The sequence below is a fragment of the Alosa alosa genome, chromosome 1 (genome assembly GCF_017589495.1).
Source record: "Alosa alosa isolate M-15738 ecotype Scorff River chromosome 1, AALO_Geno_1.1, whole genome shotgun sequence".
Classification (NCBI taxonomy): domain Eukaryota; kingdom Metazoa; phylum Chordata; class Actinopteri; order Clupeiformes; family Clupeidae; genus Alosa; species Alosa alosa.
In genome coordinates this window covers 43,231,093-43,255,779 of record NC_063189.1, presented here as the reverse complement: position 1 = coordinate 43,255,779, position 24,687 = coordinate 43,231,093, and the positions used below count along the sequence as shown (strand labels likewise).

The 24,687-nt window shown below is 40.5% G+C and overlaps 1 protein-coding gene across 3 annotated transcripts; it reads left to right on the top strand.

Annotated features, from left to right (window-relative positions):
- Positions 1-1,694: 1,694 nt before the first annotated feature.
- LOC125297445 (sorting nexin-16-like) lies at positions 1,695-24,672 on the top strand. 3 transcript variants are annotated; one of them, XR_007194038.1, is made up of 10 exons: positions 1,695-2,001; positions 2,617-2,674; positions 20,266-20,658; positions 21,074-21,160; positions 21,333-21,481; positions 22,429-22,498; positions 22,697-22,830; positions 23,089-23,229; positions 23,900-24,376; positions 24,468-24,672. XR_007194038.1 is itself a non-coding variant. In XM_048247811.1 (9 exons), the coding sequence occupies exons 3-9, from the start codon at positions 20,347-20,349 to the stop codon at positions 23,997-23,999; spliced, it is 993 nt and encodes a 330-aa protein (XP_048103768.1). In that variant the 5' UTR covers positions 1,695-2,001; positions 2,623-2,674; positions 20,266-20,346; the 3' UTR covers positions 24,000-24,672. The 3 variants fall into 3 exon arrangements, 2 of the variants coding, with proteins under 2 accessions (XP_048103768.1, XP_048103769.1); XM_048247811.1 differs by having other exon boundaries at positions 2,623-2,674; positions 23,900-24,672; XM_048247812.1 differs by lacking the exon at positions 2,617-2,674 and having other exon boundaries at positions 23,900-24,672.
- Positions 24,673-24,687: the final 15 nt, after the last annotated feature.

The window sequence follows — 24,687 nt, the reverse complement described above, 5'->3', positions numbered from 1 at the left end:
TCACTAGCCTAAATTGTATGGAGGAACAGTTTATTGAGCTATAGCAGCAGTCTTTACAAACCCTTATGCAATGATGGGAATTCCCCAGAAGGAAATTCCGAATCCATGATGGGAGTCTCCAAATAGTTTTGTAGCCTAGCCTACAGAACTCAGTGCCTTTGAGTGCCTCTTCATAATTCCCAAAAGGTTCAGACAGACTTTCCATTTAACTCCACAGGACAGACAAGGACATACCACCAGGCACCAGTGTGGACAGACACCTTTAAAGTAGCCTAAACTAGATATACCGCATAGCGGTACAAAATATGATCGCCGCTCAGTCCTGTACATCTGTTCTGCTAACATAAATCACACTAATCAATTTGTATCCATCTTCTACTCCATCCCCCACTCTTGAAACTTTTGTGTATGCTTGTTTGGCATGCATGTGTATGTGTGCGCACAGCAAGTAGCCTACTGGCGCTGCGAAGGTGAATAGATTTGTAGCACTAGCCAAAAAAAAATGGTAGCATTGTTAAAAACCCTTTAAAATCTCTAATCAATCACAAGTAGGGCAGTTCATCACAGTTCATCCCTTGCAACTGGACTGATGAAAGGTCATGTACACCTGTAGGCTATATGGTATTTTGGGAAAGCAGAAGGTATCAGTTTTACATTTATTTATTTATTAACAAACAAAACAATCCCTGTCATTTCCATGCAGTTTTCAACAGCTATCAAGAAGAGAGGTCATGCTATGGATTTTTGTGAATGTTTCTTCTGATACATATGCACTATTTTAGTCATCTTTAGTTCATATTATATTAAACTTTATTGCCAATGCACAAATTAAATACCAATAGTCTAAAACGAAATGCAGTTTTACATCTAACCAGTGGTACAAATAACTGACATGTCCAAAAGGGCCTTCATTCATGTTCACATTTTAACGGGCCAAGTTGAGAGCTGGGTCCGTTATTGTTCGTGGGAAAAATACTGATTTCCACATTGCAACTACTGAATCCATGGTCCACCAGCAATGTCCTCACGGACCACAAGTGGGCCGCGGACCACTGGTTGAAAACACCTGGCTTACAGTATCAAGCGGACTTGCTACCTCTTGGCGAAAAGGTGTTAATACTGTAATGCCGAGGAGTAGTTAGGAGACGGGGAGGCTGAGGTATCGTTCCAAACTCCGGTTATTTATTTTTCAAATGATGTACAGGCTAAGGTACGGGTAGCAGGGGGTGTCCACTACAAAGCAACAAACCGACAAATCACGTCTCAATCACTCTCATTCACTCGCATCGGCCAACAACACAACACAACCCACTCGCACGTAATTCACCTCTACTCTGACTAAAACTTACTAAACGTCTTAGAACCCCCTATTCGCCCCGTTATCAATCGCTAACCTATCCGAACCCCTAAATATTCCCTCCTCGAGACCTCCCCCCAAAACACATCACAACTTATTGACACATTCTATGACACAGAAGGGAGAAGGAGACACAGACACTCTCGCGCGCACACGCCGGGAAACAGAGACACAGGGGAACACAGGGGAAAGTCCAACACGGGAGTAAATAGATAGATAGATAGATAGATACTTTATTGATCCTCAAGGGGAAATTCAAGAGAATTTACCATGACGTCACAACAACAAATACGTTCTTCCAGGTGGCAAAAGGCGAAACATTCTTCGATGGCACTACTAGTAAACAACCCCTTCCATGTCATTTAACCAGGGCAGAGCGATTGAGAATTGAGAGCAAATGGCTTGAATGAATGAGTTTGCTACGGGACATCTCATTAATATTCATACGGGTAGGCCTATGGGAAGTCTCATGAGTCATGTACGTGTCTCTTATTGGCTATCCATGCTGCGTCCACTCTACACCGCCGTAGTTTGAATGACGTGAAATGTCAGTGTCAGTCGACGAAAACAAATGCTACGTGAGGTAAATTGCTTGGAAAAAAGGAGACCCGCCGTCGGCCGTAGCCTGATCTACAATTTAACAGGTAAGTTGATTCAAAAACAGACGTGGTGGAAAATAACAGACATAGTTAACATGATCATTGAGGGACTGACCCAGGAGACTACCGTTACCTCGTAATATCCTAGCCTAGTCTAGTCTACTACCATTTGTGAATGAGCCTCAGCCTACCATTGAGTAGTTCTTTAAGAGACTCTTGCTGTTTGACTTAAAATCTGTTAGGTTGTGGTAGATAGTCTATGCCCCTGTTGTCTAATAACTAAAAAGACTATGATCGTTTTTCTGTTGCTCGGATCGGATGGCACAGACGTGAGCTTTTTTTGACGGTGAACTGGATAGCGCGCTGTAGCCTCGCGCTACTCAGTTCACTAAACTAAACTCGCGGTGATGAAACCAATCTGGTAGCCTACACATATCAATTATCCATCAGCTGTAGCCTACAATTGTTTTGCTTTTCCTATTTCTTCCATTGACATTTGATCAGTAGGCCTAGCCTACATGACACTCTTCCTTGTAATACTTTTACTTTAGGCAGTGACTGGTAATGAGTCTGATCTTCAAAAGAGACCTATGTTTCTCGAATCTATGAGTCTCGAATTTCCCCAGTTGAAGAAAATTATGCTCTGCTATGATTTTGTAGAGGGAGAGTTGAGAACACAAGAAGCAGAGTTGAAGAGCGCAGGGTTGGCAGCAGAAAGGTAAATGTTGGATGAAATATAATTTGGGGTAAATTATACAAATGTTGGATGAAATATTTTAGGTTAAATTAATATAAATGTTGGATGAAATGTAATTTACGGTATCGTTAAGATTTCCTCTTAGCATTTTAATACTGGTTGTTTGTACATTCTTTCAGTCACTCTTCAATTTAACAGAACCATTTTTTTGACATTGAACAGATTTTAGCAGAGTAATGCTTAATGTGATTAAAAACTTTCTTGAAGAATATTGGTACTTGTATCAACAAGGATTGGGGTTTATACATCACACGAACTTCAGGGCCAATACACTATCAAATAGACCACTGTAAATGTTACAACCCCTGGCATAAATTATGGAATCACCAGTCTTGGAGGATGTTCATTAAGTTGTTTAATTTTTTAGAAAAAAGCCAGATCACAGACATGACACAAAACTAAGTTAATTTCAAATGGCAACTTTCTGGCTTTAGGAAACATTAAAGGAAATCAAGAAAAAAATGAGTTAGTCCATAACGGTTGCTTTTTTTTTAGACCAAGCAGAGGGAAAAAAATATGGAATCACTCAATTCCAAGGAAGAAATTATGGAATCACCCTGTCAATTTCCTTTCCCACCAGCACCAGATTAGATCACCAGTTAATCAGCAGTTAAAAAGGAGCAATCACACCTTGGAGAGCTGTTGCACCAAGTGGACTGACATGCATCATGGCTCCAACACGAGAGATGTCAATTGAAACAAAGGAGAGGATCATCAAACTCCTTAAAGAGGGCAAATCATCACGCAATGTTGCAAAAGATGTTGGTGACCGAACTGTGAGAAATTGCGTAAAGGAAATGGGATTTACATACAGAAAAGCTAAACGAAGACCATCATTAACACCTAAACATAAAAAAACAAGGTTACAGTGGGCTAAGGAAAAGCAACCTTGGACTGTGGATAACTGGATGAAAGTCATATGCTGGAACTTTTGTTTGGTGCCGTTCCAATGAGATTTATGACAACTGCCTGAAGAAAACATGCAAATTTCCGGGGCTGCATGTCAGGTAAAGGCATTGGGGAGATGGCGATTGTTACATCTTCAATAAATGCACAAGTTTATATTGACATTTTGGACACTTTTCTTAACCCATCAATTGAAAGGATGTTTGGGGATGATGACATCATTTTCAAGATGATAATGCATCTTGTCATAGAGCAAAAACTGAAAAAAATCCTTAAAGAAAGACACATAAGGTCAATGTCATGGCCTGCAAATAGTCTGGATCTCAATCTGTGGTGGAAGTTGGTGCATCCCAAATCTCCAACCTCAAATGGTGCATCCCAAGGCTCCAACCTGCAAAACTGATCTGGCAACTGCAATCAGAGAAAGTTGGAGCCAGATTGATGAAGAGTACTGTTTGTCACTCATTAAGTCCATGCCTCAGAGACTGCAAGCTGTTATAAAAGCCAGAGGTGGTGCAACAAAGTACTAGTGGTGCGTTGAAGTGTTCTTTTGCCAGTTTGTTTTTCATGATTCCATAGTTTTTGCCTTGGAATTGAGTGATTCCATATTTTTTTCCCTCTGGTTGGTCTAAAACAAGCAACTGTTACTGATTTTTTTTTATTTTATTAAATCCCTTTAACACACACGATATAAAATGATAAATGTAAAATTCAAGATCAAAACACTATTATTTACACGATTACTCCTGAAATAACTGCTAACAACTGCACATTCACTATATAAAAATCAATGTTTGGAGGAAAGGGTTCGCGTGCTATCGCAGGTTGGAAATGGCAAAATAAATCGCGCCGATTTTGCCTATATTTTTCAGTGAGGCACAGTGGTTTATGGGATGAGTAGTTCCTTCGCTCGGAAAGGAAAATATGTACACAGTCTTGTACCTTTGACTTTTTTTGGATTTTCTCTTAGTTTTTTCACTCGAAATGATATGTTGTATGCTTATGAGTAATGCCGTAGCTGGTTAGCCTAAGACATGCTGTAAAACTCTTTAGATACGGATTTTTCCAAAACGTCAATGGGACAAATGAATGGGAATCTTACATCCGGCACCTAACCGCATTTTGGCTGTGGGCGGGACTGTGCAGCTCTATTGATAGGAGGTATGTCTGGTACCGAAGAACACGGCTCCGAGAACATGTTAAGAATAGAGCTCGTTCATTGGTTCACAGTTTGCGCCTGCGTATTGCTGTCCCCTTACGCGTGTTTACAGTCTATGGTTTACACCAAGGGGGCAGGCGAATTCCCGGAAGTAGAAGAATCGACGTAGGCTGGAGGGACCACCTCTCTGCTAACTCCCATAGAAGTCCATTCATTCTAGGATTTTTTGAAATACCATAACTTCATATAACATATATCCTGTGCCGATATTGTAGCTTCTGTGTAATCCACATAAACACTACAAAGGCAAAACAGACTCCACTACCTCGTCCGTAAACGTTGGTTACCCGTGAAGAAGAATGGTTAGCTTGTTCGGGTTGAGGGAAGCTAGCTTTGACGTAATCTCTCTTTTCGCCGTGAGGGAGATAACCGTATTGTTTGGATAAGAAGCTCAGTCCACCTGTCTATGACGGTAACTCATAAGCAAAACCTAGCATACACCTAATCGTATGTTAAGGTAAAGCATTACACAGAGGCAACCTAATAATAATTTAAAAAAAGTAAACCTAATTTAAAAAAAAAAACACTAATCATTACAGAGGTTTTCGATGGATTGACCGTGAGGGTCGGAAAAGTGGAAAGAAGATTAGCTTCAAGGCTATAACTTTTTGTTTTGTTGACTGTTTTGAAGATGATCATGTATGGTAGCTTCAACATTAACACGACTAGGTGAGGATGATATTAATAATAATACATAAATAAATGTTTAACTTTGATGACTTTGAAGGCTAAGGAAGTGTGAGAAGAATTTCTGTGTATCTATCATATGAGTTACAAGATTCAGTTCGATGGCTAACGCCACGGGTTAAGTGTGAGTCTGGCGCAGTACTGGGGACCAACTGAAAATCGCTCTATTTGACTCAGTGCCCTCCCATTGAAAAAACGACGGAGTCTGTTCGCCCCATTTCTTTTACAGTCTATGGTTTACACCAAGGGGCAGGCGAATTCGAAGTAGAAGAATCGACGTAGGCTGGAGGGACCACCTCTCTGCTAACTCCCATAGAAGTCCATTCATTCTAGGATTTTTGAAATACCATAACTTCATATAACATATATCCTGTGCCGATATTGTAGCTTCTGTGTAATCCACATAAACACTACAAAGGCAAAACAGACTCCACTACCCTCGTCCGTAATGTTGGTTACCCGTAAGAAGAATGGTTAGCTTGTTCGGGTTGGAGGGAAGCTAGCTTTGACGCAATCTCTCTTTTAAGCCGTAGGGAGATAACCGTATTGTTTGGATAAGAAGCTCAGTCCACCTGTCTATGACGGTAACTCATAAGCAAAACCTAGCATACACTAATCGTATGTTAAGGTAAAGCACAGAGGCAACCTAATAATAATTTTAAAAAGTAAACCTAATTTAAAAAAACGCACTAATCATTACAGAGGTTTTCATGGATTGACCGTAGGTCGGAAAAGTGGAAAGAAGATTAGCTTCAAGGCTATAACTTTTTGTTTTGTTGACTGTTTTGAAGATGATCATGTATGGTAGCTTCAACATTAACACGACTAGGTGAGGATGATATTAATAATAATACATAAATAAATGTTTAACTTTGATGACTTTGAAGGCGAAGGAAGTGTGAGAAGAATTTCTGTGTATCTATCATATGAGTTACAAGATTCAGTTCGATGGCTAACGCCAATGGTTAAGTGTGAGTCTGCGCAGTACTGGGGACCAACTGAAAAATCGCTTCTATTTGACTCCAGTGCCCTCCCATTGAAAACGACGGAGTCTGTTCGTCCATTTCTTTTACTGTCTATGGTTTACACAGGATAACGTTAAGATGGCAGAGAATACAGGTAACATTACGAGCATTTGCTATGATTCTATGTCCATGTATTAATTTATGTCGAATCGTATGCACCAACACTATTGCTGGCATTGCCAAACAAAACAAAACAACAACTTAGTTATAGCTTAATCCAAAAGTCTAATATAATAACAAACGTTAGTAGGCTACGACGACGATAGTCTATATTAGGGTCAATGACGTGACGTCTATATTTTCTATCCAAGAGCATTTTTCTTTTTTAAGTTTATAAAAGATTTAAATGCCTGAAGACACACCATATAGGCTAGGCTATATGTGGGGGCACTCCCATATTCGTAACCACTTTAACTTTTGAAAAATCATTAGGTATTTGTCATTTTTCTCTTATGTAAGTGGCAAATCCAGAGATTTTTTTCCTGTTTTGAAGGGAGGGCACAGATTCAAAACTTAAAGTTCTACAGATTCCATTGAATTTGTTTTACTGTTTTATTTAGGCTATTTTACCACACTCCGAAAACTTCCCCATTTCTGTATCACTTTATCTCTCTCTCTCTCTCTCTCTCTCTATAGCTGTAAGATATATTGTAACCTATTCTCTTTTCTATTTTAAACCACTAAAATGATTAAACTAAATTTGTTTTACAACTGATAATGGTAGAATTCATGGCAATGAACATAAAAAAGTATAATTATACATAACAAAGAAAGAACCCAGGATTTATGGGCAATCGTTTTTAGCAGGTCACAAAATATCCCTATTTGACTAAAACTCCCATTTTAAGAGAGAATAAGAATGTTTTTACAGTTTTGGAGGGCTATCATTTTATCTTTGGGCAATTTCATGCCTTGCCATCCAAACACGTGCCACAAGAAGTTTCAACAAATTATACTGTATGGTTCAATAGATATAGCTATTTGATTTGTGTGTTAGAGGTTACATGAAATCCCTATTTGGCTACTTTTTAATTTTTCACTTTTTTTACTAAATAAAGTGATCTACAGAGGAGGGAACTAGATGATACTTATATGATTTGTTAACCATATCAGCAGGTGTTGAAAAACAACCTCTTCACAAATATTTTAATGTTTTTCTGCCGTGGAATATCTTAAAATAAAAAATAGGGATTTCCTGTAACTTCATGAAATATTGCATATATGCATGATATAGTTTAATGTATTTTTAACAGATTCTACTCAGTTCTCTGCAATGCAACATGAGCTATTTGGATATGTGATGGATTTTGTGATAATTGCTTGCACTGTGCTAATTTGCTTTAATTACGCAATAAATAGGGATTCCTTGTAACCTAACCTAGGGTTAAGATTTTGAAAGGTACATGGGTCTGGACAAAATCAGACATTAGGTTTATATTAGGGGAGTCTGAGATGAGTTAACATGTAAAAGGTGTTTGTTCAAAGACAACATTTTTGGAGCAATTGACCAATTAAGTGTTCTCCGAGGAATGGTCAGAGAGAAGTTTAAGGTCTTTTGCTATGCTGGTTCCTAGGGTAATCATTTTGGTTGAGAATAGGGTTGTGGTTGCTAGTTTGTTGATGAAACTTTGCATGCTCCATGAGGGTCATGTGCAGAAGGTCTGACTTGAATTTCAGCCTCGTAGCTCCATGCTACCACCCAAAACTCCACCTCTGCAGTGGGAGTGGTCAACTTTTTAAAAGTTTTTCCTTCACAGTTTTTTTTGTGGGTGTTTCAGTGATCCCACCTTTGGAACAGTTGTCAGTGGTCTCAAGCCAGTGGCGTGCGTCTTGGTCCCATCCCTCTAGCTCCTAGCGTTACCGCGCCAGAAATGGGAAACCTTGTACGCTTTGAACCATTTATCTCCTTCCGGGAATAATCCACCGACTCCAACTTGTTTGTGACTCCAACCGACTTGTTTGTGATCTCCCGTTGTTCAACATATTCTAATTTCATACTGATCGGCCCAACATAAGTGAGTTTTTGGCTAAAAATGTAAAAATGGCTAAACATTAGCAATTCCACTCCTTTGTTATTTTGCATAGCAACCACTATATGTACCCTAGCAACACCCAAGCAACCACCTTAATTACCATAGCAACACCTTAGCAACCATCTTAATTACCATAGGAACCATCTTAATTACCCTAGCAACCACTTGTATAATGTCAAGCTAGCAACCAACATGCTTACCCTAACAAGCACCATAGCAACCGTGTTATTTTGATAGCAACCACCAAATCTACCCTAGCAACACCATAGCAACCATTCAAATTACCCTAGCAACAACCTAGCAACCACCACAATATGACCATAGTAACCACCATAGCAACCACGGTATTTAGCATAGTAAACGCCATATGTACCCTAGCAACGCTATATATTTACTGACCTGACCAACAAATGTGTGTTTTTTGGCTAAAAATGGAAAATGGCTAAATTTTAAATAGTCAAAAAAGTCTTTTTTGCAGACACAATGCTTTGCGTTACAGCTAGAGAGATGAAACTTTGCACGCTCCATGAGGGTCATGTGCAGAAGGTCTGACTTGAATTTCAGCCTCGTAGCTCCATGCTACCACCCACAACTCCACCTCTGAAATGGGAGAGGTCAACTTGTTTTATGTTTTTCCTTCACAGTTTTTTTTGTGAGTGTCTCAGAGATCCCACCTTTGGAACAGTTGTCAGGGGCCTCAAGGCGGTGCCGTGCCTCTTGGTCCCATCCCTCTAGCCCCTAGCGTTACCGCGCCAGAAGAGAGATGACTGTCATTTATTTTGTATAATTATATTTGTATAATATAATCTTGACATATGTCATACTATGACTGATGTTCATTTGTAAATACATATCAGACAAGTTGAAGGATTGCATACATATACAATGTTAAAAAATACTTATCTTCCTTCTTTCCCTTGGTCCTGAGTGGGTGGTGTAGCCTGGGGTTGCTTGGCAAACCGGCGATGATAACCAAGTGTGGTGCCATCCATCACCACAGCCCTGCAAGGAGCACATACCTGTTGTTATATGTTCAGTTGTGTTCAATTGTAATGCTGCTACTAGTAGTATAACTACTACTACTACTACTACTACTACTACTACTACTACTAATAATAATAATAATAATAATAGCAATAGTGATGATGATTATCATGGTGATGATAATCCAACCTTGGATTAGGCCCGCATTGAGGACAACAAAAGCCCTCAACCTCTTGGATGTCCACCAATTTAAGGAATGACAGCCATGCCCACCGAAACCTCTTGTACGTGATTATCTCCACCACCCCATAGTCCTGAAGATTTATAGTCAGGCTTTGATGATAATTGTACATGGAGGTTCTACAAGGGCAATGTGACAAAGTGAGCAAAGAGAAGATTGTTGGCTAGTATTCATTTTCATATTTGCTCTGCACTGTAAGGCTTGCCTCTGCTGCTGCTTACCCAGAACATAAAAAATGGGACATGTAGTCCCGCAGGAGGTTGTGGTGCACAAAATAACTGCCCATCTGCAAGATGAATGGGTGCTGAGGGTGCAGCTTTCCCTCGCAAGCACCTTTTGTGCAGGTATAATGGAAAGCTGGAATTTAAGTGAAAGTGTATATGAGTTAAATCGAAAGAGTGATATAAAATGAACTCTCCTTTCTTTTTCTTCTACTCACATTGGCAGGCCACTGTTGCTGTTGTACTATACAGTGGCTTTGGGGTGCCAGAGAGGATTCTCTGATTTGAGTATGGGGGTCCACAGCTGCACACTCCACCCATTGTGGGATAAAGAGTCATATGGTTGCAAAGAGCCTTACAGAAAAGATCCTTTGAAAACAAAAATAATTGTATGTGAAAAATGACATGTGGACCCCCAGATAAGTATTGCATTATATTAGACCCATTTGGTGGATACCTTAAGGTGAAGGGGGATGTGAAATGAAATTGGGTCAATTGTCAAGGCTGTCGGAATATTTTCTTGGCCCCTTGCCCTTGATCTCTGGAGCCTATCCCCCCACTCATCCCACACTCCTTGTTCCACCTGGGTTCCGTCTGTTAGACCCTTTATATGTCTACAGGAGTGATGATCTGCACACATATGGCAATAGGGCCGCCCATCTTTTGGGTCAAATGGCAAATATGTATGCAGTCATCACCATATGAGACAATGAGCAATGCACATGTTTATATATCTATATTTATCTAAACAAGTTTGGGGCATCAAATGGATCACCCCCAGCTGTGATGAAAGTGTGTGCCATCCTGAGGAACATATGACAAGACATTCCATATTCCATATGAGACAATGCCTCCCATCACGAAACAGAATGTGTCTCGTTTTGACAAACACATACTTTGTTGTCTGTTTATGTAAAGACAGAAAAAAATTACAAGGCACTATTGTAGTGGTTATGAAGGGAACTGCTTGTATTATTGCTTTAGGGATATTGGAAACAGATATTGCATACAGATAGAGTAAATTCACATTCAAGCAAATGTAATACTGTACTACTAAAATATAATTTCACATGTTTCAGATCGCTTTTTTATAACTGTGCTGTAATCTTTTGGGTATATTCACTTCTCTTTCACTTGGTCAAGTGTTGCTTTTACCTTCTACTTTGGCCACTGTCTCAGGGTTGTACTAACTCTTGTGTGTACTGGCTTAAGTGTGAATTTTATATCTATCGACAGTAGATCAACCTTAGCTGGGAGGATTTCAGGTCCATTTCGTTTTGAATTGATTGTCTTTGTTATTGTGAGTATTATTTACCACTGTAGAGTTTGATGGGACCAGGTAGATGGACCCAGATGTATTACATGGCATCACCATGTCCTCTGACAGCAACCTCCCCTTGTAAACCTCTAAATCTGGTATGTCCACAAACTGCTGATAATAAATTGATGTAAAAAAAGCTACATCATTACATCAGCATACACATACATCAGAATACCATTATAGACCTATACTAGATTAAGGTAATGATTAGTCAGTTGTTGCACCCCAAAAGGGAGGGAGATTTAACTGTAAGAGACTTAAAAGCAAGCCTGGGCATTAACATGTTTGTGAAAAAATATAATGTCCGCAACACTGCTTTTGACTCCCATATATTGACTCCCAAAAAAAAAAAAAAAAAAAACTAAGCCTGAAGAAGACCCAGCAGGGTCGAAACGTTTCCTGCTGTGCATTAAATATATGGGAGTCAAAAGCAGTGTTGTGGACATTATATTTTTTCATTTGAGTAAGTTTTTTTTGTCCTGCACCTTCCAGAAGGTGGGATGTGCACACAATAACTTTTTGCTGAACATTAACATGTTTGTAGCATGCCTCAGATCCAACAAATCATCACAGTTCTTGCATTGTATGTGAGAAAGGGAGAGCGCAATAACCTCACCTGGCCTATGTATTTCTGGAAGCTAATGTGATAGTGCCAAGATGTGGAACTAATCCATGTTCTGTTTCTATAAATTCCTACTTGTAAATGTTTCTGTAGCAAAGGGAGGGCAGTCACAGTGCCTGGCCTGGCCACTGGACCAACAGCTTGTCCTCCATGTCAGCCAGGCCCCATGGTATGGTGGAGTGCACTTCCCTCCCCTTCGGAAAGGGCACTGGTGCGTTTCAGGCACCCCCGTCGTACTTCACTCATGCCAAGGTGACCCACACACCAATGATTTCAGGCACCTTTCAGGCAACCCCGCTTTAACCATCTCTAGAGTGGCTCTCAGGGGCCAACGTTTCCTGGGGGGTCCGTCATACGACCAACACTGGATGCACCTCTGATTGGCCTTGTGCCAAGTCTTCCCACTCTGATTCCAGGCAATCTTGTGGCAAGCACTTCCATTTAAGTGACTTCATAATTTTTATACTTATAAACTTTTTTTTTTAATTTAGTACGAGGTACATACAGCTTCACAATGCTGCACACTTGAGCAATCAAAATCACACTTAGTTACAGGTCACAGAATAGACCACTAAAAAGAATAGAATAGGAAACAAGTTCAAGTTCAAGTAGTTTATTGTCATGTACTCAAAATAAATGATAATTAATGCTGTTTGTTCAAGAGACAGCTCAACTTAAAACAGCTCAGTAAAAGTAGTAATTGGTATATTGTAAAAGGTATATTGTGTGTGTGTGTGTGTGTGTATGGGGGGGTAATGGGGTGTGTGTGGAGGGAGGGGGTATGCTGTGTGTTTGGATGTGAGGGATGATGAAATGTTGAGTGTGCATGGGGGGGATTAATGGGGTGTGTGAAGGAGTAGGATGTACATGTGTGTGTGCGTGGGAGGGGGGTGATGAAATGGTGTGTGTGTGTACGCGGGTTACGCGTGTGTGTGTGTGTGGGGGGTGTGTGTGTAATGGGGTGTGAGGGAAGGGGGGCTGTACCTGTGTGTGTGGATGGGATGAAAAGGTTTGTGTGTGTGTGTGTGGGGGTGGGGGGTGTTGATGTCTGTGTGTGTGGGGTGTGGGGGAGGGAGATGATGAAATGGGGAGTGTGCATGGGGTAGAGGGTGGTGTGTGGGTATGGTTTGGTGTTGGAAGGTAACTGAAAAGGTATACTGTAAAGGGGATTAATGGGGTATGTGAGGGAGTAGGGTGTAGCTGTGTGTGTGTGTGTGTGGGAGGGGGTGATGAAATGGTGTGTGTGTACGGGGGTTAGGTGTGTGTGTGTGTGTGTGTGTGGGGGTCTAATGGGGTGTGAGGGAAGGGGGCTGTACCTGTGTGTGTGGATGGGATGAAAAGGTTTGTGTGTGTGTGTGTGTGGGGTGTTGATGTCTCTGTGTGTGTGGGGTAATGGGGTGTTTGGATGTGAGGGATGATGAAATGTTGAGTGTGCATGGGGGATTAATGGGGTGTGTGAAGGAGTAGGGTGTACATGTGTGTGTGCGTGGGAGGGGGGTGATGAAATGGTGTGTGTGTGTGTACGCGGGTTAGGTGTGTGTGTGTGTGTGGGGGGTGATGAAATGTAATGGGGTGTGAGGGAAGGGGGGCTGTACACGTGTGTGTGGATGGGATGAAAAGGTTTATGTGTGTGTATGTGTGTGTGGGCATGACACACACTTGAGCAATCACAATCCCACTCAGTTACAAGTCACAGAATAGACTATTAAAAAAAGAATAGAATAGGAAACAGAACAACAGTGTAAACTGTTAAGCTTCAACATGACACACACTTGAGCAATCACAATCACACTCAGTTACAAGTCACAGAATAGACTATTAAAAAAAGGGGTTTGGGTTTGATTCCTGCAGTCACCATTCGCCCTTGACCAAGGCACTTCAGCACAAGGAGTGATTAACGTCAAAAAATCTAGACTGGAGTAACTCAACATTTGACATCTCCGATATGTTAAGTGTTGTAAAGACGTCAAATTGCAAAAAGCATTATCGTTAGCAAATTGATAGCCAAGGAGCCAGAAGTGAACACACTGTATGGCTATAAAAACTGTGCCTTCATTTTACAACTAAACACGAGAAACTACTTTTATAACCCTTGAGCCAGCTCCTTACTACGTGATCTCAATGGCAATGCAGCGTTTGTTTGCACCTCCAAAAGCATGGCGTACCTGGTTACCTCCCAAAAACGCCCTTAAAACGCCCACAAATACCTGTATGTGTGGAAGAATGTTTAAGCGACATAATAATAAACTGACTATGTTGTGTAGTATACATATCGAAATCTAAATGGAATATTATATGAAACTCATGTAAAGAGCGTAGCCAAAATAATGTCTTGTAAGCATAGTCAATTAACATTACACTCGAAAGGGAGGTTATAGGCCTTTATCACGGCAGCCCACGGGCAGCTGAAGCAGGGCTGTTCACTTTCCTGTTGGCAGGCAAACCACAGGTGTTCCTAAAAACATTAACGAGGCCTCTGGTTGAAGTAACTGTGGCCGAATCTGACACTTAATTAGAAACACCTGTGCTCACACAGGAACAGGGCTGTTCACTTCCTACTTCGGCTGCCATGATAAAGGCCTATTGGTCCTCCATCCACAGGATCTTGTTCTGGAATACAAAGTGGTCATGAAGTAAATTTTCTGATATTTTGCACTGCTAAAGTGAACAAATTTGAGACACAATTTGAAAAACAACGGAAGATGTACTTACCTAGGACCACTGAGGGATCAGAGGGTGGGGTAGTCATGGAGGAGATGAAGGCAGAAGGGCAAGGGGTGGGTGTAGAAGAGATGGGAATTGGGTTGGGTGTAGAAGGGGTGGGAATTGGGGTGGGTGTAGAAGGGGTGGGAATTGGGATCGGACCAGAAGCAGCCTGAAATGAAACACAGTACAAAGGTACTTTAAAATGATTTGTACTGTCTCCTTCAAGCCTTACGAAGTATCTGTCAGACTGACATCCTGTCAACATCTCTAAGTTATTGTAGAACGACTTATGGGGTCAACTAATGCTTAATAAGGTTTACTCACTGGACGTCTATGCCTCTTCAGAGAGGGAATGCGGTCCAAATCGAGACCATGTAGGTCTCTCTTTGTAAAGCATGAAGAGGCCACTTTCGCCAAGGTTGGAATATCTGAAAGAGAAAAGGGTTCAGTAATTACAGGCAACCTTAAACACAGGCATCCCAATATATTTCTTTAAGAATCTAAGTCTAAAAACCTGTGAGAAATCTATGTCTGAGTTTAAATCTTACCAATTGAAAATAATCTAGCATTGTAGGAGATGTCTCAATGCCTAACTGATAATGTATAGTTACTGTTATGCTGATGTATCAATGAATGTTTTGAATTATTTTATCATTATCTTTTGGTGAATGAGTCTGAATATAGTCACATTTTGCGTTACCAATAACCCCACGTATTCTCATAGATAGGTGGCTGACTGTACCAAGTACACACAGGACGTCTCAGACTACAGACACAGAAACTATTATCATTATCACACCGGCTACAATATACATTTAACTTATTAATAACGTGAAAGCGTCAAGTTAAAAAAATCGCCTTATTAATTCAATATAACGCCTATCACCCATAGTTCATTAAATTGGCTTAGCAAATTGCAATGTAAAGTAGGCCTAGTGTCAATACACTAGTCGTTTAGATGATTTCATTGTTATTAGATGATATCGATCGTTTTTAAAACATCTCAAAACAAAGCCATGACTCATTGTAAATATCAAAAATGAAGATATGGGAGGTTTACTTGGAGATTCACCACATCCATCACGCCAAAATATAATCCTACCTCGTTTTCTTTTCTCCACCATTTTCAAATATGCCGCGATTGTTAGAGGAAACGGAAATACGAGCCTGTAGTAATTGAACGAATCGCATTGCAACCTTGCGCATACTAATGAGGTAGAGTTAACATGTTCTCGCCCTGGAACACGGCCTCATCCATGCCTCATTGATAGCTACAACTTGTATAAGATTAAAGTACCTGCAGTTAAAACCAAGCATGTTCGATAAACATTCTCAGATTTATTTCGGCTTCAAGAAGAAATGGGAATTACATTTCATGGGAAATCCTACCCTTATTAGACGTTCTCTGCGGTAAACTACAGTGTTGTCCTTACTTGTAGGAAGCGTCTTTCCCACCCACTTTAGATTAACATCCAACAAAATTACGTCTCACTGCAATGATGCGCCATCTGGTGGACAAACGACTACGTAACGCCAATCCTGGAAATGCAGCCAAATGATGATGATGAATATTTGGTTTTCCTTTAATCCTACTGAATTTGTAATTATGTATTGGCCGTTCTAATTGCCGATACCGATAGCATGTGCGTGCCTGTGTGTAGCCTATGTGTGCACCACCATCTACAGGCCAATGAGTGTACAGTCCAATGAGCCCCCCCCCCATGAATGAAATTCTACGAAACTTGGCATACCCCCAGAGAATGTCAGGACAGGTTAATCATACACATAAAATTTGGTGCAGTTGATCATCTTAACTGAAGAGAGGGGCGATTAAAGCAGAATGATTATGGGCTAGGTTGATGTGGGCCCTTGAGACCAACATACCATAAAAATGTCTTCATTCTCGGTGCCACGGTTCAGATAGTTATTTAGGAAAAACTGCATTTTTGGGGTTTCGGGGGGCCCAGTGCGGGGGGGGGGGTTTCCGTAAAAGTCTAGGGGGGCTACATACCCATCAAATTTCATGTGCCCCTGTGTTTCGGTGTCCCGGGTATCGTTGACCAAAAATTCAGGAAGTAGATGATGGGGGTTGGGGGGGACTTTGACAATCCCTATATGACCGCTAGCGGCGGTCATAATAATTGGGTTATGAATATGTTAGCCATAGGCTTATGCTATATAACATGTAAACAACACAGTGAACTCCAAACCGGACATATGTTATGGCTTACAGCTATAGAGACTGTTTTAAACTCTCAAACTCAGTGGCATTGTTGGCCACTTCCTTTTTAGGCTTAGTGACATTGGTCTATATGGATGGAGCCCTAATGGTATGGGGCTGAAGACTAAGGGCGTAGGCCTACTCACACAGTAGTTAGGGAAAGTTAAGCATTTTTTTTTTACCAATCTGCAAAAAAAAATTCTTACATAGCTTTTTTATATGTGTTCCTATAGGTGTCTAGTAACACCTCGCAATTTATCCACCACGGCCAAATACTCGGGGAAACACCTGGAAAGCCCATCAAGTTTGGGGTGCCCAGAGGGACTGGACGAAAATAATGAACATAACATTTTTTTTTTACCAATATTAGCTTTTGAGATGTCTATCTAGGGGTTTTAGGGGTGCTAAATCTATCCCAGTCATTAGTTTTGAGTAAAAATGTCCATAAAAAAAATCAAATCCATAACAAGTGGTTTTATTGAACAATTACAAAACAAAACTTTCTTAATCAGTTTAAAATTTAACAAACCTCATCCCTCTACTCCCCTGCACTCCCTCACTCTTATCATTTGGCTGGTTTATGTGCATCATCTGGCTGGTTGATTGTGTATTTCTGGCAAGCAGAAATACACAAAGGCCACACGTCAGGGCACCAAAGCAAACTTAATACAGCATTCTACATAAAAATGATCAAAGTTGTATTTAGCCTATTCACAGCAGTAGACCTGCATCACTATGAAACATGACAAAAACATGAAACATGACATATTACATAGAATATGATCAGAATCATCTGATTTTAATATTTATAAACGGTTTAACACATCTTAACTTCTACCGCTGCACCATCGAGAGCATCCTCACCAACTGTGTCACAGTTTGGTATGGCAACTGCTCTGCCCACGACCGAAAATCACTGATTTGCGTATATGCTTTTGTATGTTTTGCATGCTGTGACCATTAATTCATAAAAGTGGACAAACTTTCGGTTGGTGGGATTTAATTATGTGTCATTTTCATTTACTTTATTTCTGTTAGTTTTGTATGTCTGATTAAACAAATATAAACCTGACATGTCTGTATTTGCTTTGTGCACACTACTTAACATGAAGTGATGTCCTAATAAAACAAATTTAGCCTACAAAATGAATGAAACCACTATCTATATGGACCCTCTCCTCTCACTACTGAAGAACGGAAGTGCGAGCAAAATGATTGTGTCTGTAAAGGAAAAGGCACACAAACGTGGCACTCTGAATTCAGGGCTCTTCAGACAGGGTCGAAAACAGTGGTGTGGTATTTTGATTTTGACCAAATTATGTTTATTAAGACCTCAATAAATATTATCCTTTAATACACTTTTTTTAATCTGTTCAGCAATGTTGTGTTGGGGACAGTACAGATGACACAAGAACATCCGTGTGACCCTTTGAAGCTGAAAGCTGGGATAATGCAAAACACCTTCCTTCCTTTCTCTCAGCAGCTTAATAATTGGATCAAGGTGGCCAGATGGTATTCTGGACAGTGATGGAGCAAAAGATGTGCGGTGCATATTCAGCTTCGGTGCGAGCAGTCCAATGTCCTATATGCTGCCAAAATGAACTGGATTTCCTCACTGCACTTCCATAAACAATTTCCCCTAATCAATATGAAAAGCATATGTTGTGACTGAGGTCCATCTGAGCTCCCTGTCAAAATACCATGTATAATTAAAAACCTTGACAATTAAGCATCTCTGATTTATACATCATCATCTATCTGTTAAGGTTAGATTTTTTTTAATAGCAGAAACCCCCTTTTGATTTTTGTTTTTTATCCTTCAGGATCTTCTCTGTCATCCACTGAAACAAACATATTTTAATGTAAGTTTCAAAGGACAGATTTCACTAGACAATGTGGACACATTTCTTCAGAACATCCATCTACAACCAAAATATGATGAAAATTAGGAAATACAGCTCTAGTGTAAATAACGTGTGCATCATTTTTGTCCAATCAACGCCAGACAAAATTCTGGTGGAGATGATGTACATCACCTATTGCTTGTTGAGGACAAAAACAACATAGCCTAGTATCACTTCTGTGTCATTTTAGGCCTACTATTATTGTAGGCAGAGCAGCATGGGTTAACTCCTCCTGCCCACGTCCCATACCAGAACAACCATGACAGCTAAGCAATAGGCTAACATTATAAAATCTTCGTTTTTTATTTATTTCATCTGTTGGATAGCCTACTGAGCTTTATTTTGTGATCTCACCATCAGATGTCGCTGATTTACGTTTCTGAAAAACTGCATGAGCTTTAGGCTACGTATGAAAGGATGCTGATACGCACCTTTCAGTAAATCGAGAAGTTTGCTGTGAAAAAGGAGACTTTAATAGCAGCCTTGATAAAACGAAGCCTCTCGAACGAAACGGTTCATCGAGGGAAAAAATTGAGATTAGATGATCAATGATAATTGGTAGCCTAAGTTACTAGAGACTAACATCTCTAGTTTGTGTTCAGTAGAACATGAGTCAATGTCGAATTAAGCCGGTGAGACAATCACATGATCTTGTTTACTCCTTGACATGACTAAACAGATGGACAGTAGGGTGATTTTGTAATCTTTCAGTCGTCGTATGTTTTTATTCCTGTCTTCTCTTTTATTGCTGTCAATTATCAGCAACAAGTAATTGTTTTTTTTGTTTAAACATAATTGACAGAAGATAAACAGAATTGCCAAACATGTTTTTACAATGGTCGATTTTTGTGTAGGAGGGCCATATTAGCCTTCAATCTGTGGTCATAACATCGTATTCCTTGTTATATATTGTTCTTAAAGTATTTTATTTCTTGTTTGTCAAGCTATTCTATGTTTACATTAGCACCTTATCATGGCCAGTGAATCACATGGTCAGTCTACAGACATAATCACTTCACAAAATGTTTAACTCTTCACATTTCTCTGAGTGATTTTTTATGTATGTGAGATATAGTGTTTGTTATATTATGGTTGTAAGCTACTGGATGCCTAATTTTTCCCTTGGGATGAATAAAGTGTCTATCTATCTATCTATCTATCTACTGTAGGCTATCTATCTCCATATTTGCTTGCTTTGTGTCGGGATAGGCGTCCCCTTTTATCTCTACTCATTGTCACATGGCTGTGAATTGAATTGCTGTCATAGGCCTAAGTTCTTATTCCAGTGAACAAGAAGCACTTTTTCCCCAAATCAGTTGTGGTCAGGATTGCACAGTCCATGATTCTTTTTCTGGGAGTTGGCTTATACAATGGGTGTGGGAGTGTCCACAATGTACGGAATTTGTTTGATGAAAGATTTGAACCTACTCCAGCTGTTTATTTCTTGCCTTCCTTTGTGCAGGGACGCGACAACCACACAAAACTCGACACAGTGAGTGAAGCCTCCATTGCGGGACTCAGTGATTTGATTTATACAAGTGATATGGCGAGCTCCTTTGTACCAGTTGCAGTACCGGTGAAGTGGGCTCTGTCTAGACCTGGGAGTAGCAGATCTGTCGAAAGTCTATCCAGCAGTCCGGGGTCTCCCAGATGCCACAGCCCATGGACAAGCGGAGGTGCCATCAGCTGTCCTAGTGTTCCCTTCCCACCACTGGGGACGCAGAGGGGATTTGAACGCTCCAGTGGGGTCTTTTCCAATGTGGAGAGTAGCTCTTTACAGGAGGACTGGGAGGACAGACCACCCACCCCCACCTTGTTGGGTTATGAGGTCATGGAAGAGAGGTCAAAGTTCACGGTAGGAGACCAGAGGAACTGTATTATGGTATTTGCGCAGTAGTGAAGCTTACATAAGCAATCAAGGCATCTTTGTGAACAGTTTCCCAGAATGCTGATATAAGGCTTAACCATCTGCTGATGGGGGAGGAAGTAACTTCCTGGAAAAGAACAGTGATCACTAAAGGCATGAGATGTAGAGTCAGTAAACTGTATGGTGTTTGGAACTGATGTTACAGACATATTACAGGAAAAGATGATGCATAGTTCTTCATATGAGTATCAGTCATTTGTTAGCCAACCATGCACTGTGTAAAAACTGTAACTGAAGAGCTGCACCAGTGCTTTTTCTTGTGTACTACATGAAGCTTTGTGATACAGTATCTTGTCATGTTAATGATGGCCTGGCTGTTAATATCTGTGTTTCCTTCTCTCAGGTCTATAAGATATTGGTAAGGAGGACTCCAGATGAAAGTTGGGTTGTTTTTAGACGATATACCGACTTCTCCAGACTCAATGACAAGGTTGGGAAAAGATGAGTGGTCATACATTGTGACGACAGAATTTGTCCTATTTTGTCTGTTGCCATTTGTTCCCTCTGCTTCTTGTGTTGTTCTATTTTTCTTTTCTTCCTGTTTTTCCTTCTTCCTCCGCTGTTCAAATCCTTCATTTTATGTGTTATATCCCCTGACACAGCTGAAAGAAATGCTTCCAAGATTCAAGCTCTCCCTGCCACCCAAGCGCTGGTTCAGAGATAACTATGATATGTCCTTCTTGGAGGAGCGACAGCTGGGCTTACAGACCTTTCTACAGAACCTGGTTGCTTTCAAAGACATCACTAACAGGTAATGTCTCTACTCGCTATGTGTCACTCATGTGATTTCACACTCAGATAAAAGTAGGATGAAGTATTGTTGATACAGAGAGGGTTGAAGCAGAGTTAGTTAGCGAGTTAGTAATCAAGGATCTTTGGTTGATATTTAGGATCAGGGATTGCCCTACAGCCTACTTGAATTTACTGTATATTCGTATCTTGGATAAGGACCAAAATGTAAGCTACACAAATGTTATTGTTATATATATAATATATATGATTTTCCCACAAATAACTAACATCAACATATAAGCACTCCAAGATGCTCACAAACACAGTATACTCTATATGGATGGCCACAGGCTTAGTAGCAGCATTGCTATATTGCAGCTTTGTGTCCCCCATGTTCAGCTGTGTTGTGCACCTCTGAGTAGACCAGGCACTCACTGATACTCTTTCTCACTATAGTAATGACAGGAGTCACCTGAATGCCTCTGCTTGTGGGAAATACAAGTTACACCCAAAGTCTTATTTTGAATAATGCCGACACCAGACATGGCACCCAAGTGTTAGTAAAGAGATTACAGAACCACTTGTGTTACAGCTGATTACAAAAGTGTTACAGGTGTATTATAATTCTTTGCTCAGAAGTATTGCAAGCTAATGGTTTTAGCGCTGAAGATAAAACATTTACAACAGCTGAAAAACAAAATACAGTGCAGAATTTAGCCTGGTAAATACAGTATAGCACCAATTTGTTTATTTATTCAAACATGATTGTGTGCTAAATGCCATGAATGTTTGTTATACTGCTTGATGGATCACAATAAACTTACAAACCAAACCAAATAAAGGTAAATCCATCAAGCTAACTTACTGTAGGCTGAATAATGTAGCTCACTAAGTTGTTTGGGTAAAGGCAAAGAGAGATAAAAAAAAAAACTCTTAACCTGACTGACTATTGATACTGTCTCTCAGTGAGGCAGTTAGAGCATTCCTGTGCCTAGATGATCCACCAGGTCCATTTGACAGTCTAGAGGAGAGCCGGGTAAGTTACTTGGCTTATTTCAGTATTTCACTTTGAGTTTTTGTTTCCATCATCTAAATGTAAACTGAGATGTTGTCATCAGATTGTTTGCAAAATGAAGCAGAAAAGTGTATGGTGGGAAGTGAGTGATGGGCTTTCATTCAGATTGAGTTGGACATTAACAGAGACATTCTCTGCATGTTGTTGTTGTAATGGAAGGCCTTCTGTGAGACACTGGAGGAGACCAACCACCGCTTGCAGAGGGAGCTGGTTGACAAACACAGACAGACCGAGTCTCTAAAAAAACTCCTAGAAGAAAAAGACCTTAAAATCAGCTTACTGGAAAAAGCAATGTAAGGCATACAGACGGTTCTTCTTGTCTTATCTTGAAAGTTTTTGTTTTAACACCCACTAATTATGATTTATCGATAGTCTTATATGCATTTTTACTTGATTGCAACTTGTTTGGTGCACAAAAAGGAGATCCCTTGTAGGTGCATGTGGCTACTGTGTTCATCTAAAGAACCCTTAGAGGATTTAGTGGATTTAAAGAGTGGCATTGTACCCTGGTCAAATGGACTTGGACCCTGGCAGCTTTTGTGTTCCTTTAGTGACACTGGAGTGGCAGTAAGCCCATTGAGACATTGCCAGCCTCTAATCTATAGTGAGAGCAGCACAGACTGCAACACGGAGGAGAAAGAGGACACAGAGAAGACATCGCCCTCTCCTGGCCAACGAAGGCACACGCAGAGGTTTGTACCGCACATGTTTGGAACGCTTTTAGACTGCTAGGCCTGTCTCTGGGATTGTATTCTGCAACATGCACACATTTGTGTGTGAAGCTATGTACCAGGGAGGATCTGTTGGGTTTGAGTAGACTGAGAGTATAGAGCAGGTGTAATAATAATAGCAGATAATATGTTGGCCAGTACGCTATTTTTTTTCTTGTTAAAAGGTGCTCTAAGCGATGCCACACATTTTTTAGGCTAAAACATTTTATGTCACTTACTGCAAACATCACCTAACCAACCGCTAGCTGTCTGTGTCCTGAATACACCATAAAAATCTCTGTGGATAGCCCAGGCTCCAAAAACGGCAACAAAAACAACCTGGGCAAACCTAGCCCATAAAAACATAACAAACTGTTCCAGCAAATCACAGATGAGATGCGCGTTTAGGAGAGATTAAATTGCACAGGAGCAGCATGTGAGGGAGGGAGAGGAAGTAGCGAGCTAGCTCTCTGTTTTGTTTGAAAGTCCACAGAAGTGACGTTACCCAGCATCGCTTAGAGCACCTTTAATGTCACTTAACTGTAAGAAGAATACATTTCATTACCATACTAAACCAATTTACGGGTTGGCTCTCCCTCTCCCTCACTCTCTCTCTTTCTCCCTTCTCCTGTCTGTCTCTTGGCATCTTTAGTTGTGAGATCCAGACGCCCGGAAAGGCCCACAGAGCCTACTGGTATGGCCCAGCCAGTGGCAGCCCCATTGGACCTTACCAGTTCACTAGTTCACCTTAACCTGTAGTGTCTTCTGCACTTTCAAGCACAACAGGTTCATCCTGAATTACATATGTTATGTTTCCCTTCAAATACTCTTATGAAGCTCAATATACGTTCTTCATGTAAATAATGTTTTAGTTTTAGTGTCTAAGTCTTTGCACATCAAGAGGCGCTGTATCGAAACATGTGAGTTGATTGAAGAGTACTGTCACAAATTCACTGCACTCAAGACAACTCACAGAGATATCTGAATGAAGAGGAAAGGCCCTGGCTCACCCCTAAGAGCATCAGGACACTCAGACTGATCATCCTGCGATGGGCCTGCCTCAGCAGAGAGTGTATTGTGTTTAAAAGGCCGACACACCTGTTTACTGATGAAATAAACTCCACTGGAGGTGGGCTAATCAACATAATGATGTGCCTTGGAAATCCCAATGTCAGACTGACTCAGTTCCTAACTTTACACATTTTATTAACTGATTGCAGAGGACCTTCTACTGGGTGTTCATAACATCACATCCTTTGTATTCAAATCACATGACTGATTCAGACTACAACAAGTAGACGGGACAAATCCTGGACATCCTGGAGTCTGGACTATTAGGATATGTCATCATTTGACATATAAATAAAAAAATATCTGACATGACCCTTTTTATAGAGAAATTAATAAACATTTGTGTTTCTTGAAGCTGGTGCATTTCTA

Bases quoted from the DNA above. Each gene is read 5' to 3' on its own strand.
- LOC125297445 (XM_048247812.1), top strand. From the start codon at position 20,347: ATGGCGAGCTCCTTTGTACCAGTTGCAGTACCGGTGAAGTGGGCTCTG. The intron at 22,499-22,696 runs GTAAGTTACTTG...TTGTAATGGAAG, and splicing joins ACAGTCTAGAGGAGAGCCGG to GCCTTCTGTGAGACACTGGA. The intron at 23,230-23,899 runs GTTTGTACCGCA...TGGCATCTTTAG, and splicing joins CAACGAAGGCACACGCAGAG to TTGTGAGATCCAGACGCCCG.